The sequence below is a fragment of the Eleutherodactylus coqui genome, chromosome 2 (assembly GCF_035609145.1).
Source record: "Eleutherodactylus coqui strain aEleCoq1 chromosome 2, aEleCoq1.hap1, whole genome shotgun sequence".
Lineage (NCBI taxonomy): Eukaryota > Metazoa > Chordata > Amphibia > Anura > Eleutherodactylidae > Eleutherodactylus > Eleutherodactylus coqui.
The window spans coordinates 176,387,388-176,402,469 of record NC_089838.1 but is presented as its reverse complement, the minus strand read 5'-3'; the positions used below and the strand labels follow the sequence as shown (position 1 = coordinate 176,402,469).

Sequence of the window (15,082 nt, the reverse complement as noted above, 5' to 3'; positions counted from 1 at the left end):
GATTCCCCGTCCTGCAAAAGACACATGCATGCACATAAGGGAAAACCCCTACACAATGCTAAATCCCTGGGCATAACATTCCTGCGGCAAGTCACACTTACGGTTTGCAGGGCTTCCATCTCTCATTCCTTTGTAGTCATACTTGCCAGAAGTGTAGACAGGATCAGGCAGACAGATAAATCCTTCTCTGAAGGTGTACTGTCAGTGGAAGCTTGCCGGGGGGTCTCCATTTTTAAATCTCCCGCTGTCCGGGTCAGCTGACGGCGTCTGACGTCACCGCGTCACTGGCTCCGCCCCCCGACGTTGCACGCGGGCGTGCCTGGAGGAGAGAGGCATCTGAGCCTATGGCCCGCCGCTCTCCCCGGCTGGAAGACGCTGCACGGAAGCCCCGTGCACGATGCAGGAGTGGACTCAGGGACCTCTGGTCCGCCGCTCCGATGCACTTTGCGGTGGTGAACCCCGGGCGGTCAGACCTGTGGCCCGCCGTGCTCCCGGACCGCGCTGACTCTCCGGAGGGGAGGTGAGCGGGGAAGCAGCCCTGTGGACCGTCAGCCCCGCTGTCAGCAGATTCCTTTTGGAAGAAGGTGAGAGGGGAAGCGGCCCCATGGACCGTCAATCCCGGTGTTATCCTGTAGCTCCCTGGAGGGAGCACCTCTTGCATGTCCCTGTAGGGACAGGAAGCACTGGTGAATGGGAGACAGGAGGAGCCTTTTGAAGTCTCTTGCTTCCTGTCCCTACAAGGTCAAGGTGCAACCTCCATGTCTGCCGTCAGGATGACGCCGGAAAAAAAGTTCATTTCTGGCGTCCTATTTTCTTTCCTACGACATTCCATGCAGGGTAAATAACGTGTTACTTTTATAGATCGCACTTTTACAGACGCAGCGATACCAAATATGTATTCTGGTTTTATTAGCTTTTACTGTAAATATGGCAAAAGGTTTTTTTCTTTCCCTTTTACTACTTTATTTAAAATGTAGTACAACTTCATTCTTCTGAATTTAACTTTTATTTTCAGCCTAGGGGACAACAACTTGCGATGCTTTAATCGCTGATGCAGCATGATGCAATGCCACAGCATTACATCATACTGCTATTGGGCAGACAGTCTATCAAGCCACCCCACGGGAACAGCTTGACAGGCAGTCTGCTAAAACAGGCCTGGGGCCTTTCAGAAGGCCCCAAGTGCCATGACACCCACACGGCACCCTGTGATCTCATCATTCGGGTGATTTAAATGCTGCTGTCAGAATTGATAGCGGCATTGGAAGGTTTAATAGCACCGATCAGCCGTGCGGCTGATTGCAACTACTGCCCACGGGTTTCAGCTGTAATAAACAGCCAGTGGCCGCGCTGTATGAAGAGAGGTCGCCCCGCGATCTCTTTTCATACGTACCCTGACCCTACAAGACGTTACTGTACGTCCTATAGTGGGAAAGGGTTAATATGTAGGCACCTGCACTCTCGATTTTGAAATGTATTAAAGAATTCACTTTTACACAAGTCCGTGCTGCAAATCCCTACTGACTGCGTGTTCATTGATGCCAAGGCTTAAGTGGCTTTCCTCCTCTTCCCTGCACAAACCATGGATCTTGGACAGATACATTAGGGCGCCTACCCACTTGCGTTGCCGATTTTCGCGCGTAAAAAACGCGGCGTTTTTTGCAGCCCTCCATTGACAATCATGGGTGCATTAAGAGAAAAATAAGGAGACATATGCAACTGAGTTAGTATGTGAAAAAACCCCACGAAACGGAAAAAAAAACACAGATGGACAAGAACACATTCTATACTAATTGCTCTTGAGAAAAAACACAAAACATCACAGGAAAAAAAATCGCAAGTGGGTAGGCACCCTTACTGTTAGTAGTGTGCTGGCTGAAAAGTTTTTTTTCTGTCTACATCAGCAAAACTTGCATGAAAATTCAATCATTCAGTGAATGACATTACTGAACGGCTGCGATTGGTTTGTCGAGCGCCAGCTCCGATTGGTGCTCGGGATCCAATCACAGCACTTGCTTGCTGGAGGCGGAGTAGTCAAAGCCCAGTCACCAGATAGAATATGCTGTGTTAACGCTGAGGACACCACAGCCTGCCGCAGTGTCGTAGAGCAGCGCGAGGGACTCAGATGCTGCGGGCCAGGTGAGTATAAGACCCTCCCCCCAAAAATAAGTCAGTGCCTCTTTTGGGGAAAAAAGAATAATAAAAGACAGTGTCTTGTTTTTGGGGACACACTGTAGTTCCTGTGTGTCACAGTTATAAAGGCGGACCTGGATGTCAGCAACTCTACTGCAATCAGTAGGTAGTCTACTTTCAGAAAATATATTTGTATGAGGAATATTAGTTTGTAATTATGCAATTTGGATTTGATCTGAACACATCTGAAGTGTGACTACTGTCCTGGCTACAGCGGCGCAAAATGTTCAGAAACCCCTGAGAAGATTTTATAAATATTTCCAGAAAGGGGAATTTTCTGCAAACCTTTCAGACCTATTCATACATGGAAATATTAGATCACAATGGTTTAGGAAAGAAATCTGCTCTAGTGTTCTTCAGCATATGAACCATTTTGTTGCCGCTAGATCACTTCCCTCACTTGAAAGGTTTCTAATGAAAGAACACTTCATATGAACACTAATGTCTGCACCGAGTTTACAACCCTCCAAGTCACATTTGATTTCCTATCCTTTTAAAGGAAGAAAAGCCTGTTCTATATCTACAGTAGAAAATGATTGTTAGAGAATGCCTTTCCCTAGGGATCGCTAGACAACCGCTTCTGATACTAATAGAAGTTTTATTTTTATCCAGATCTACAAAGCAGTGGATACAAAAAGGTGTTAGTTCATTTCTACTTTTATTCCTTTAGAATCCACTCGTGGCTTTTGCAAACTAAATAAAAAGCAGCACACGGTCCTGTATGAACTTGGCGTAATGCCCTATTTACACTCAACCATTGTCGTTTGAACCGAACACACAAATAAACGACTTTTTTTGCTTTGAAATGCTGAGCGTTTACACGTAAAGATAATCACTTGAAATCCTTTCCCTCATTATCTATGCAAGCACTGTATATTTTTGCTCAGGTAGCCTTGTGTTTATGCGAGGAATCTCTGGCCAGGAGGTTTTTAAGTTAGTGCGAAGAAAAGCCATTGTCTGCCTCATAAGTAAAGTAGTCATTGTGTTTAGCACGGCAACCAATCACCCCTCTCCTCAAGTTGTTTAAAAGACTGAATGACTGCCATTTAAACTCAACACCTATTTTTATGCAGACTGAAACTCAGTGATAAACGACAAGTAAACAAAATTGTGCACAATGGCTTCGCGTTTACACGCAATGATTGGTTTAAATTAATTTTGAGTGATAATCGTTGTGTGCAAATGGGCCTTAAGGGTGCCGCTAAACAGGACAACCTGCATTTAGACTGCGCGACAATCATTCATGTGTATGACCCCATTGTGTGTCTCTTGAATAGCACAAACCTCGTGCGATTTTCTCACCCGTGTGAAGGCGGCCCAATTCTGTATATGGGTCCAGCTTATACCCATTATGCAACACACTGTATCTTCACCCATACTGGTAGTATATTTTCTGCATAGAACTGAACAGATTGAAACAGGCACGCACAACACATAGCTTAAATGAGCTTCGAGGTAAATCAGCGTGTCAGAACATGTGGCAATGGTATAAATATTCATAAACACACTTCAGTTTTGGCTTCATTACCCCAAATCAAACAAGACAAAATGAGTTGACAATGAAACAATGTATATTATAAAAATAACCTTTAGCTTACAATTTACAAACTGTATTACAATCTTATTGGTTAACCTGCAATGCTGGTCTTTTATCCAGCTAGTGATTAAAAAAAAAAAAGGAACTAAAACATCAGGGCCAATAATTTACATTCTGTATAAAGAACAGGTTAATACCATGCTGAGAATTCTTACATCTTCTGTTAATATTTTATGACTGCAATTTCGTCAAATATATACCTGCTTGCCCTGTACAAATAGAAAATGCATACAATTTAATCAAAAGTTAGCAAAAAAGTAGTCTGTAAACTATCATAAAAGTCTGACTATATTAACAGATCTACAAGCAGCGTGTAACAGGGTTAAAAGACATTAAGGCAGTACTGTAATACATTAAGTTACCAAATCATATGTAATACTTTTGTTTTAAACCAAAGTGTTAGATAAGGCAGGTATATGGTCCCAGCAAAGAAACACTTAGCACTGACATTGGAATCAACCATCTTAAATATGTAAGATATCATATAGATATGGAATTGTACAGTAGAATGTACCATTGTGCAGGCAAACCTACGTAGAGTAAATGTGATGGGCATGGAATACTGTCCTAGTAGTGGCACTTTTTATGGTACTGTCTTGGAACTTATGAGAAGCATTTTATGCTTCTCCATCTGCAGGCTCAATTACTGTCCATTGAAAAGGCAAAGATTACTCTCGCTCCTCCTCACAAGCTTGGAAGTCATCATGTGCACTGTGATGGCGAGTTCCCTGATCCGGAGTTTTCGCTGAAACCTGGAAATAGAGAAAAAAATATATTTTCATTAGTTGGAAAAGTTGTGGTTTTACATGCAGAATTAGGTCCCAAGGGGCTGTTGTCCAAACCATTCATTCACTTTCTAGCCTCTCAGATTTCTTTATCAAGCACTTACTGGCGAGGTTAACTACGTTGCTTTTGACTTCTTGAAAAAGTGCTTTGATGGCAGCCCGTTCTGTATCAAGAAAAATAATTAAAAAGCTATAGGCTCTCGGAAGGTGGTAATATGGTGGTGGTGGGGTGGGTATAGGCGTGCTGACACACAAGCAAACTTGCCATGTCCTAAAACCCAAAAGGAGCATGCGTCTGTAATGGGTCAAAATTCTATTTAGCAGTGCTAAACCCCTTGCGACAGTTTGATCAACTATGCTGTATTCAGTATAAGAACTATAGAAGCGTTCACATGAAGGAATTTTAGACGAGCTAAATACTCGCACCAATCAAAGATAGGACATGCGTGGCTACAACACCTGCGTCCAAGGTCCGTGCTGCGAGAAAAGGTAGGACCTGACCTATCTTTGGTGCCAGCCGCACAGGAGTTTCCATTAACTTTTATGGGAGCAGGAGTCTATGGAAACTCCTGTGCAGGAAGATTTCTGCCGACCGAGGGAATATCCCGCTGCTTACAGCAGGACATTAAAAACGTGCTGCCCAGAAGCACATTTTAAATGTCCCGCTGTAAACTCCTGTTAGTCCCCGCGGGGATGAGGGGACTCCAAGAGTTCCCTTAACCGCACAGGGACTAACAGGAATTTGCAATGGGACATTTAAAATGCGTTTCTGGGCAGCACGTTTTTAATGTCCTGCTGTAAGCAGCGGGGTATTCCTCCTGCCCCACTGCTGGGCAACTCTCCAGCAGGATACTAAGCAGGATTTAAAGTGTTAACAGCTGCCATCTGTAGGATGCTTTAACCCATTAATGACAAAGCTTGTTTGCAAATTTAAAGACCAACTAATTTTTCAGCTTTTTCCATCATTGCAGTACCAGAGCCAAAACTTTTTAATTTCTCCGTTCACATAGCCATACAAGAGCTTGTTTTTTACAGGACAAAAATTGTATTATTTCTAATGGCATCATTTTTGGGTACATATAATGTATTGTATAAGTTTTTTTTTTGTGGAATTGGGGGAAAAAAATAATCTGCCATTTGTTTCTTGTATTTCATTTCTACGGCTTTCAGTGTGCAAAATAAGTAATGATATATTCTTCTCTGAGTCCGCACGATCCCAGCGATACAAAGTTTACAGGTTTTTGGGTTTGCCATTTTTGTACACAAAAGACAAAAAAAAATGCACTTTTTCAATTAAATTTCCTTTGTGTTGCTGCATTTAAAGAGCCATAGTATTTTTATTTTTCCATCGATGGAGCTCAATTTGGGCCTGTTTTTTCATTCAGCCAATTTTTGGAACATATAAAATATTTTTTATTGCTTTTTATGCCATTTTTTTTTCTAGAGGTTAGATTAACAAAATCTGCCATTTCTGGCATGTTTTTTCATTTTTAATGCCCTTCAGCTTGCAGTATAAATATGTTAAATTCTACAGGCCAGACGAGCCCATCAATATTATATCAATTATATCAATATTTTTTTTATTGCTGCATTCAAAGACCTCTAATATTTTTCTTTTTTGTCAACAGTGCTGTGTAAAAGCTTTTTTTGTGGGAGGAGTTGTATTTTGTAATGGTACGATTTGTTGATCCATGCAACGTTTTGATCACTCCTTATTCTGTTTTTTGTAAGGCGAGAGGCAATATGAGCCATTTTCTCCATGTTTTTTATATGAATTTTTCATGATTGCACCGTGCGGGATAAATGTACTAACTTTTTTTCTCAGGGTCATTACACATGCAGCAATACCACGTGTTTTTTTTTGACATAGTAAAGGTGGGGCGTTAACATTTTTATCTTTTTCTTTTTTTTTTATTTTTGTCCCAATAGCGGACTTGAATATCACCATGTTTTATCATTCATCTATTACACTATTATACTTCAGTATAGCAGTGCATTAGAAAGCCTATGAAGCCCACCAAAAAAATTAAGCCTTATAGGTCACCATAGCTGGCAGACCGGGAGGTCATATTCAAGCCTTCAGGTGCCACAGCAACCCATGGAGATCACATCGCAGATGTCCAATGGGTGAGAAAGAGTCCCCTCCCTTTGTCAACGATTTACATAGGGTTAAACTGTGGGAATCAGAGCCTTCTCCGGTCCCCCGTTTGAGCAGGCGCCAGGCTGTTATCCAATAGCGGAGCACCAGTTTTACCTAGAACGGCTTCCGATGTAGCCGCCTTAAAAAGAGGGAGCATCAGAATATTGCTCCTTAGCGGCTGCCGTCAAAAGACATATGGTAGACGGATCACTTTTACTCTAGCGGTGTTGCATACCATCAGCTGCACAGCTCTGCGGCTCGATCAGTTGTAATTCTTTTATACCCATTTGTTCCTGTACAGCCTCTGGACTCCTTTCAGACGGATGACCTGCAACGCAAAAATATCAGTGAGATGTACGTAAAAAACTTATTTCAGTATTCCATCATGTACAGAATAGCTCCTCTTGTCTGCACTTTCCTACAGTAATTCCTTTGCCAATAATTCTCCACACACACACACACACACACACACACACACACACACACACACACACACACACACACACACACACACACACACACGTCTGTATGCAGATGTATTCCCATCCCTACTTTTAAAGGACCTACCAGAAAAAAAAATCATTTAATATGGGTGGGGAAGGGGGGGCATTAGAATATCTCACTATGCATAACAATGCATTGGTGACCATAGTATCTTCGTGCTGATTGTCAGTGAAGACCAGCCTCTACGAGTCTCAGATATCAGAATGAGTGTATGGTATTTCATGCTTCAACACTTCCTGATGATCCGTATAATCCATGGGGAAATGCGCTGAAGTCATACATACATACAAGAACTTGAAATACGCACGAAGTTACACACACATAAGAACCTGAAGTATGGATGAAGTTACAAAAATGCATATGAGAAAATAGGTCACGATATTAGTAGGAGGCTACGATCAATAATCTATGACCCATGCTACATTCTTTATCGCAACCTATGGGGCAATGTGCCAGAATTTACCTCCGCCTATCAAGCCGCACTCAGTGGTCCTAATAATAACTCAAACGAGAGAGATCTGGGCCAAAATTCAGGCCTATTACATAGAGATCACTTTGGTGTCTTCTATAGGCGTAGTTTTGAATACACTTTTGTTTTGTGTTGTTGTGTGTTAGGTGTGCCCTTACTGTGCCATATGTTTTTTTTAAACGTATCTAAATAAATATTGGATTTTATTATTGGTCTAGTCTGTGAAGGCAAAGATCAATACAGAGTTTATATGTGGTAAAGTAGTTTAACCCCTTAACGCTTCAGGACGTACACTTACGTCCTGGAGGTTCGGGGTTTGCATGGAGGGGGATTGAACCTGCTCCATACAATACGGGTGATGGCTGTTTCTTATAGCCAACATCCGCCCACAAGGGCTCCGATCAGCACCACTGCTGATCACAACTGTTAATCCTTTAAATGCCTATGTCAAGTCTGACAGCGGCATTTAAATGCCCTGATCAGCGATTGGGCGGGGGGTTCTGACCAGTTGCCTTCTGAAAGGCAAACTGCAATGGCAGTCTTGAGGTCTATCAAGCCACACCTGTGACGTGGTTTGATAGAATACACTGCGATCTGACAGGCAATGTACTACAAAGGTATTACATCATACTGCAGGAGCAATCAAATCGTCGCAAGTTCTTGTTCCCTAAAAAAAAAAAAAAAAAAACTAAAAAGGTTTTTTTTTTTTCCCTTAAAAAACTACAAAACACATTTTGCCATATTTAGAATAGAAATTTTTTTTTTTTAAATAGAACCCAACGATATTTGGTATCTTTGTCAATAAAAGTAATGCATTATTTACCTCGCATGGTGTACATAGTCAGAAATTAAATTAAAAAAATACAGAATTTTTAGTCAACCTGTCTCCAAGAAAAAAAAGGGGGGAAAAAAGTAATAAGAAGCGCTCAAAAAGTGATACGTACTCCAGAATGGTACCAATAGAAACTACATGATATCCTGCAAAAAATGAGCTATCGCACAGCTATGTCGCTGGGAAAATAAAAATGTATGGCTATCAGAAGATGGCGGCAGAACAGAATTTTATTTTCTACCGAAGAGTACATTAAATAGTACCATTGAAAAATACAACTCGTCCTGCAAAATCCCTTTCATACAGCTACAATGATGGATAAATAAAAGAAATGAGATTTTTTTTTACCTTTTTAAGGGAGTGGAGGGAAAACAGGAAATGGGGGAAAAAAAGCCACATCCATAAGTGGTTAATACATAAAGTACATTAAAGGCCCATTTAGACACGATTATCGCTCAAAGCCATCTTTTGAGTGATAATCATTGTGTCTAACTGCACTGACATCGTGCAGTTTTCGGTATCCCGTCGCTCATTGTTGTCCTTCAGCATGCTGAAAGATCAGTGATCAGCCTCATCAGGGATTCACAGCAGGATACAGCCTGTCTTCTGCATCCACCACTCTGAGCGCTCGGCTGTATAACAGCTGGGTGCTCCAAGCAGGGGAACAGCTGGATGCAGAAGGCAAGCGGGGACAGTCCCGCTTGTCTTCTGCATCCTCCGCTCAGAGCGCTCGGCTGTATAACACCCGGGCGCTCGGAGCGGGGAACAGCTGGATGCAAAAAACAAGCGGCCCCGCTTGTTTTCTGCATCCTTTGGAGCGCAAGGTGATCGCTCAACGATTAAACAATCATCTTGCGATGTATATGACACAACGATTATCGCTCAAAAGACATCTTTTGAGCGATAATCCTTGTGTCTAAATGGGCCTTTACATAAGTTCCTATCTAATTGAATCATTCAGGGAAAATCAATAATGTGTCAGGAGAATAAACACTAACAATGACTCTCGCACCACTACGCCTGGTCTGCACTGCTGCTGACACTAAAGGGGGCGCCCCATAAAGCCAAGGCCTTACTCACGCACAGCAGATCTGCTCAGTGTTTTAAAGCCAAAATCAGGAGTTCATATTTCCCATGTCTCAGAATATGGAGATAAAAATGTATTTATTTTTTTATTGAAGAGGTTTTTAATTTTCAGAAGAAATACATTAAAGAAATTGCATAAATTTGGTATTGCCACATTTGTACTGCCCTACTGAATAAACTTAGCATGTCATTTTCGAAAACCATGAAAAGAAACCCAAAAAAATAATGGTGCAATTGTGTTTTATTTCTATTTCACCCCCACTTCATTGTTAAGAGTTTGTCAGTATACTATATGGTAGAACTATTAAAAAATACCTAATCCTGCCAAAAATAAGCCCTGATACAAGTCATTCCTGGGCCTTAACAGGTTAAAAAAGTTGCCCAACAATCTAAAATGTGTTGAGAAGAAAAAAGTTAAACACTATTAGATGGCAGTAATGTCAGCAGGTTTCTTTAATGCAACCGAATTTATGCATGGTGTTAATAAGATTACCATATTACTACATATGGTTATGGGGATGGCTACCTTTAAAATCCTCATTTGAAGTTTTCCCATGTTGTACAATTAAAAGATTTTGATTTTCTTAGGTCAGATATTCTTCACACAGCTGCACCAAGCACGGCCCCCGGTTTTGCTGGACAGACATTAATTTCCTATCCTCTGATGAAATCTCACGCAGGTGCTGTGTCAAAAGATGCCCGTACCTGTGCACTAATGTCTACCTCTACTTGCGCTCACTTCATGGGCCAAACACGCACACGCTTTTTCGGCCATTACTCACAGGGTCACCTGACCCTGCCCAGCCTCTTAAGCACATGTAGCTCAGCGTCTGATGTCAGGTGAGTCTGCTAATGATGGCAGAGAAAGCGCATGGAGCACATGAAGTGAGTGCCAGTAAAGGTGGTCATTAGATTGCATTGGATCCCATTGGCATGCATGGGATTTCATCACAGGATAGAAAATATGCCAGCCCAAGTAATCCAGAGTGCATGCCTGGCGCAGCTCTGCGGAGAAAATCCAGATACCATTTGCCTAATTTTAACCCTTTCCAATCCACTGTCTGACGTCTGAAGACATTATGGTTTAAGGCTGTACAGCTCCGATGTTGGAAGACATCTGCCGGGGTTCTCTTACTGTATATTGCCAGTCTCTCTGCTGTCGGAGCCTATCCAATGTGTCACCTCATGCAGTACTGGCTTTAGCCAGCAGATAGCACTGTTCTAGAACGGCAGAAAAAAAGCCCCCTAGGAAAACCAGGATACAAAATCGGATTGGAAAGGGCTAATACTGTGCAGGAAAACTTCAAAAAGAGGATTGTAGAAAGTACCAGGGCAGTATACTAGTATGTAGCAATACAGCAATCGCCTTATCAACACTACTACATGCATAGCTTAAGGCCCATTTACACGCAAAGATAATCTTTCAAAGAACTGAAAAATTGAAGGTTTAACACGCAGGATGTTCAGACCTATTACAACGGACACAACAGAGATGATCTATTTACGGTTTACCTTTTTCCGAACATGCGCGCTTCATAGAAGAATCATGCCTGGCAATTGACATGGGCAATACTTTTCTAGTTGATAGGTTTTCTGGTGCTGCAGAAACAGTGGCACTTGTGGTTGATATATTACACAAGTTCTTCTCCGTGGACCCATACGAGGGTTTTTCCTCGGTGTCGGAGTCGTCAGAGTGAAGAGGGTTAGTAAAACATAAGGGTGCCTGAATTGCAGGAGTGTTGTTGAGGTCAACATGACTCCCTTCTTGGGAAGTCAGAACATTGCTATTTAGTAAAGTCATGCTATCAGAAAGACACACATCTAAATGTTTATCAGCAGAGGAAGACTTTTTACACTCCGTATGCTCGTTCGCCAGAGGAGCAGGTATTGAAAGTCCTTTATCTAGTGGAAGATGGTCAGGTCTTGTTGCGGGATGAGAGCTTTTCTCCAGTGGTACATCTTCTAAAGATATAGTAGATCTTGAACTTCTACAGTCAACACAAGGATTAGATGATATTAATGACAGGGAATCCAATGAACTAGACACTTGAGTTTTAGGCAATTGGTCAATTGCATAAGATGAAGCAGATTTTACTTTAAAGCCAAGTCCCCGTTGCAGACCTGTAGTGGTCTCAAAACTTTTTGGGCTTTCTTGAAGAGGTACTTTCTTTATTTCAATGCTTAGTTTACGTTCTAGCTTCTTCTCAACAGTCCCTTCTCCTTTTTCCATGCCATCACCCGTTTTGTTATAGTTCTCATTCATGTCTGTTGTATTTTCTGAGGATACTACGTGCAGGACAGGTTTTGGATGGTAACGGTCACTGTCCTGCCACACTGTAGTCACAGTTGGGTAAGCAGAAGGAGGAGAGGGGGTAAGAATTGGTGGCACAGGATGAGGCTCTGGTGGTTGCAAGATTTCTTCCTTGACATCCCCTTCTACAAGGCAACTGCAAGAGGAAACAAAGTGTGTTCATCCATTGTCTTTATAGACCATATTGTCAGCTGTATACTTATTTGTAGTGAATATTTAAAGGAGTTTCACTTGTCAATCTACATACAGAACATAAAATCATAGGAAAACAATCCACTACACAAAGCACCAAATACACACATTTGTCAGTAAGGTGTGCCACTAGCATTAATACCATCCAATCCCTGTGTCCCTTATCGCTCATTCACACAGGCGTATTGTCATGGCTTATTACGCACACACATATCCTGTGCATTCCTCATGGTGAATGGAGGCAATGAAAGTCAATGGACTTTCACTGTTCCATGCACACCTGCATGTGGACACTGTACAGAGGAAATAAATCGAAGCATGCTCTACTTCTCTGCTTATCATCCGTAGCCCTTGTATGGTCTGCATAGGAAACGCTGTCCATAGGCATACATTGGTTATGGGCAGCGTTTCAATAAGCATCCCCACGCTGGAGAAAACCAAAAGTGCATGTCCGGGATTGTGTCATTCCCAAGCATGCGCGGTGTCATATGGTGCCAGCAGAGTGTATGGGCTGTAATTGGTACAATGCTGCGGGAGACTGAGCTGTATGCATACGCCCGTACGCAAAGAGCCCTTACAGTCAGGACACTTTCAATGTGTAAGGCTGGGTTTGTATGTTATGATAAGACCTCATCCACCAGCCAAATGATTTTGAGGAGAATGAAAGAATTCTGGCAAAAATCATCTGCTCATTGACCATCGCGGATTGGCGGGGTTTCAGCTATATATTTTTTGGATTTTTATACTTTTATCATTTTGCTCATTCGGGCGATCTTTGGTCCATCACGGCAACGTTTACACTGAATGATTATCGTTCAGTTTTGTACAACCAACAAGTAATTTCAGTGGAAAAGGACCATTAGGAAGCAGCCTGATAGTTCAACTTAAAAGGGATCTTTTATCATCGCCCTTATTTGTAGCAGGCCAAATCAATCTCATCTAAAAGATAACCCTCCCCAAATTGCTGTACTGCGTGGAACACATGGTACCACAAAAGTTTAATAAAGCACTATCAACCTCCATCTGGGGGAACGGCCAGAGCGAAACTCCGTTTGGCAACCTTACAGCGCCCAGGAGATTTGGCAGATATGGCCCTACCAGACTGCAAACTGTACTGGCTGGCCAAATTAGGTACATTCATCACTGGCTTTCTGATTCAGACCTCCCAAATGCCAATCATCATTTGAGGCCTTTCTTATCTGAGACTTCCCTCTGGATTGTACTGGAAAAAAACAGACCTGCATACTAGACTGCTGCTCCCAATATACAGATTGGCCGCTCGAGTCGGGCAGATGTGTGAACAGGTTACTAGGTATGAAGGCACTGGCCTGGAAACCCCCAGGGTAATAGAGCACTCCCACAACACTTGCTGAACTTCCCAAACATGCACTTCTGGAGAGATCTTGGAGGTACTCCTCAGAGCAGGTGTACTCTAATGGAGTTTTGGCCTCCGTCGAGCAGCTGCAGCAGCTTTACCAGATCCCTAGTACCAACTTTTACAGCTATCTCCAACTAAGACATGAGCTCAACGCCCAATTCCCAGAGCCACATCAGTCCCTTTCCACCTATCCATTAATAGAGTTTTGCGCACGCAGGGACCTAGGGGGGTTAATCTCGCAGATATATACGCACCTCATTCAAGCTAAGATTTCATACATGGGGCTGGATGTCTTGGACAAATGGTGAGAAATAATCCCCTCGCTCTCTGAAGGGTAGTGGAGTACCGCAATGTCCTCCTACACTTCAGCAGCTTACAACAAACTGATACAACTACACATTATACATCAATGTTACGGGACACCAAGCAGACTCGTTAAGATGAATAGAACCCCTAACACACACACAATGCCATCGCTGTCAGACACCCAACGCTAACTTTAACCATTTGATGTGGAGCTGTCCCAATGGCATACTCCTTCTGGACGGAGGTTACAGACTTCCTGGGGCAACTATTGGGGGTACCGCTTCCACCAAATCTCACTGAATGTCTGCTAGGTATACTGGATGAACAGCGGTGACAATTCCATATCTGCATATCTTTGTGAGGTGCGTCTTCTGGCCTATAAAGCTGTAGCATGGCGCTGGATGGATAGGAGACCCCAGACGCTTTCCCAATGATGTAATCTAGTGAATTCTATTCTCCAATATAAAAAAAAAAGTATATTAAAATAGAAAGTGTCCAGATAAATTCTGTAACATCTGGTCATTTTAGTGTGGCTCAATCAATCACAAGACACACACATTTTAGCAGTTGGTGGACCAAATGAGGTTTTTGACCCAGTCAGGTGCCATTTAGCTCTTCACAGGTGTGATAATATCCTGAACTCTGCGAACTAGCTTTCCAAATACACTATGTTATACAGTGTATATTGTTAATTGTATAATTATAACTGATTTGTAGACTTGAACCATGTCGTCACCAAGCAAGAGAATTTGATATGTTCTGTTATTCTTAATAAAACAAGTTTAAATGGGATCTTTTAATGCGTGCATTCGTAAATGGACACCCATAAACATTACCTAATCACCCAATGATCTTGTGTTTACAGAGGTGTCCAGACTTCGTTGCACATCCCTCCACAAGAGCAGTTGATAAATGTGCATGTTAATGAGTAACCGCACTTTTAAAATACAGTTGATGAGTGATATGTCAAAAGTTTTGATTGGAGGGAGTCTGGGTACCAAGACCACTGATCGCTGAAATGAAGGGGCAGAAGCTCCTTTGGCTGTCATTGCTGACCGTCTGCTTCATCAGCTGAAGATGGATGCGTAGATGCCTACAGAGGTTTACGCACCCATCGTCAGCTGCCGAGAAGAGCCAACAGGCAACAATGACATTCAGATTTTAAATACATAAAACAATGTCCACTGGTAATATGTGATCTTATCAATAGGTTACCATGTTTCAAAGTTAACCCTTTAAGTATAGTAGGTTTACGGCGCTTGGTCCTGGGCTTTTATCCCGGCCAATAG

At 42.3% G+C, this 15,082-nt stretch overlaps 1 protein-coding gene across 1 annotated transcript in view; it reads right to left on the bottom strand.

The window, feature by feature from the left end:
* Positions 1-3,746: 3,746 nt before the first annotated feature.
* Positions 3,747-15,082, bottom strand: part of PTPN12 (protein tyrosine phosphatase non-receptor type 12) — a 53,013-nt gene continuing 41,677 nt past the window's right edge. The window contains exons 13-15 of the mRNA XM_066591997.1: positions 11,119-12,053; positions 6,951-7,043; positions 3,747-4,542 (exon numbers count right to left, since the gene is read on the bottom strand). Of these exons, the coding sequence (XP_066448094.1) occupies positions 4,493-4,542; positions 6,951-7,043; positions 11,119-12,053 (1,078 nt within the window). The 3' untranslated portion in view covers positions 3,747-4,492. The remainder of the gene's footprint in view (positions 4,543-6,950; positions 7,044-11,118; positions 12,054-15,082) is intronic.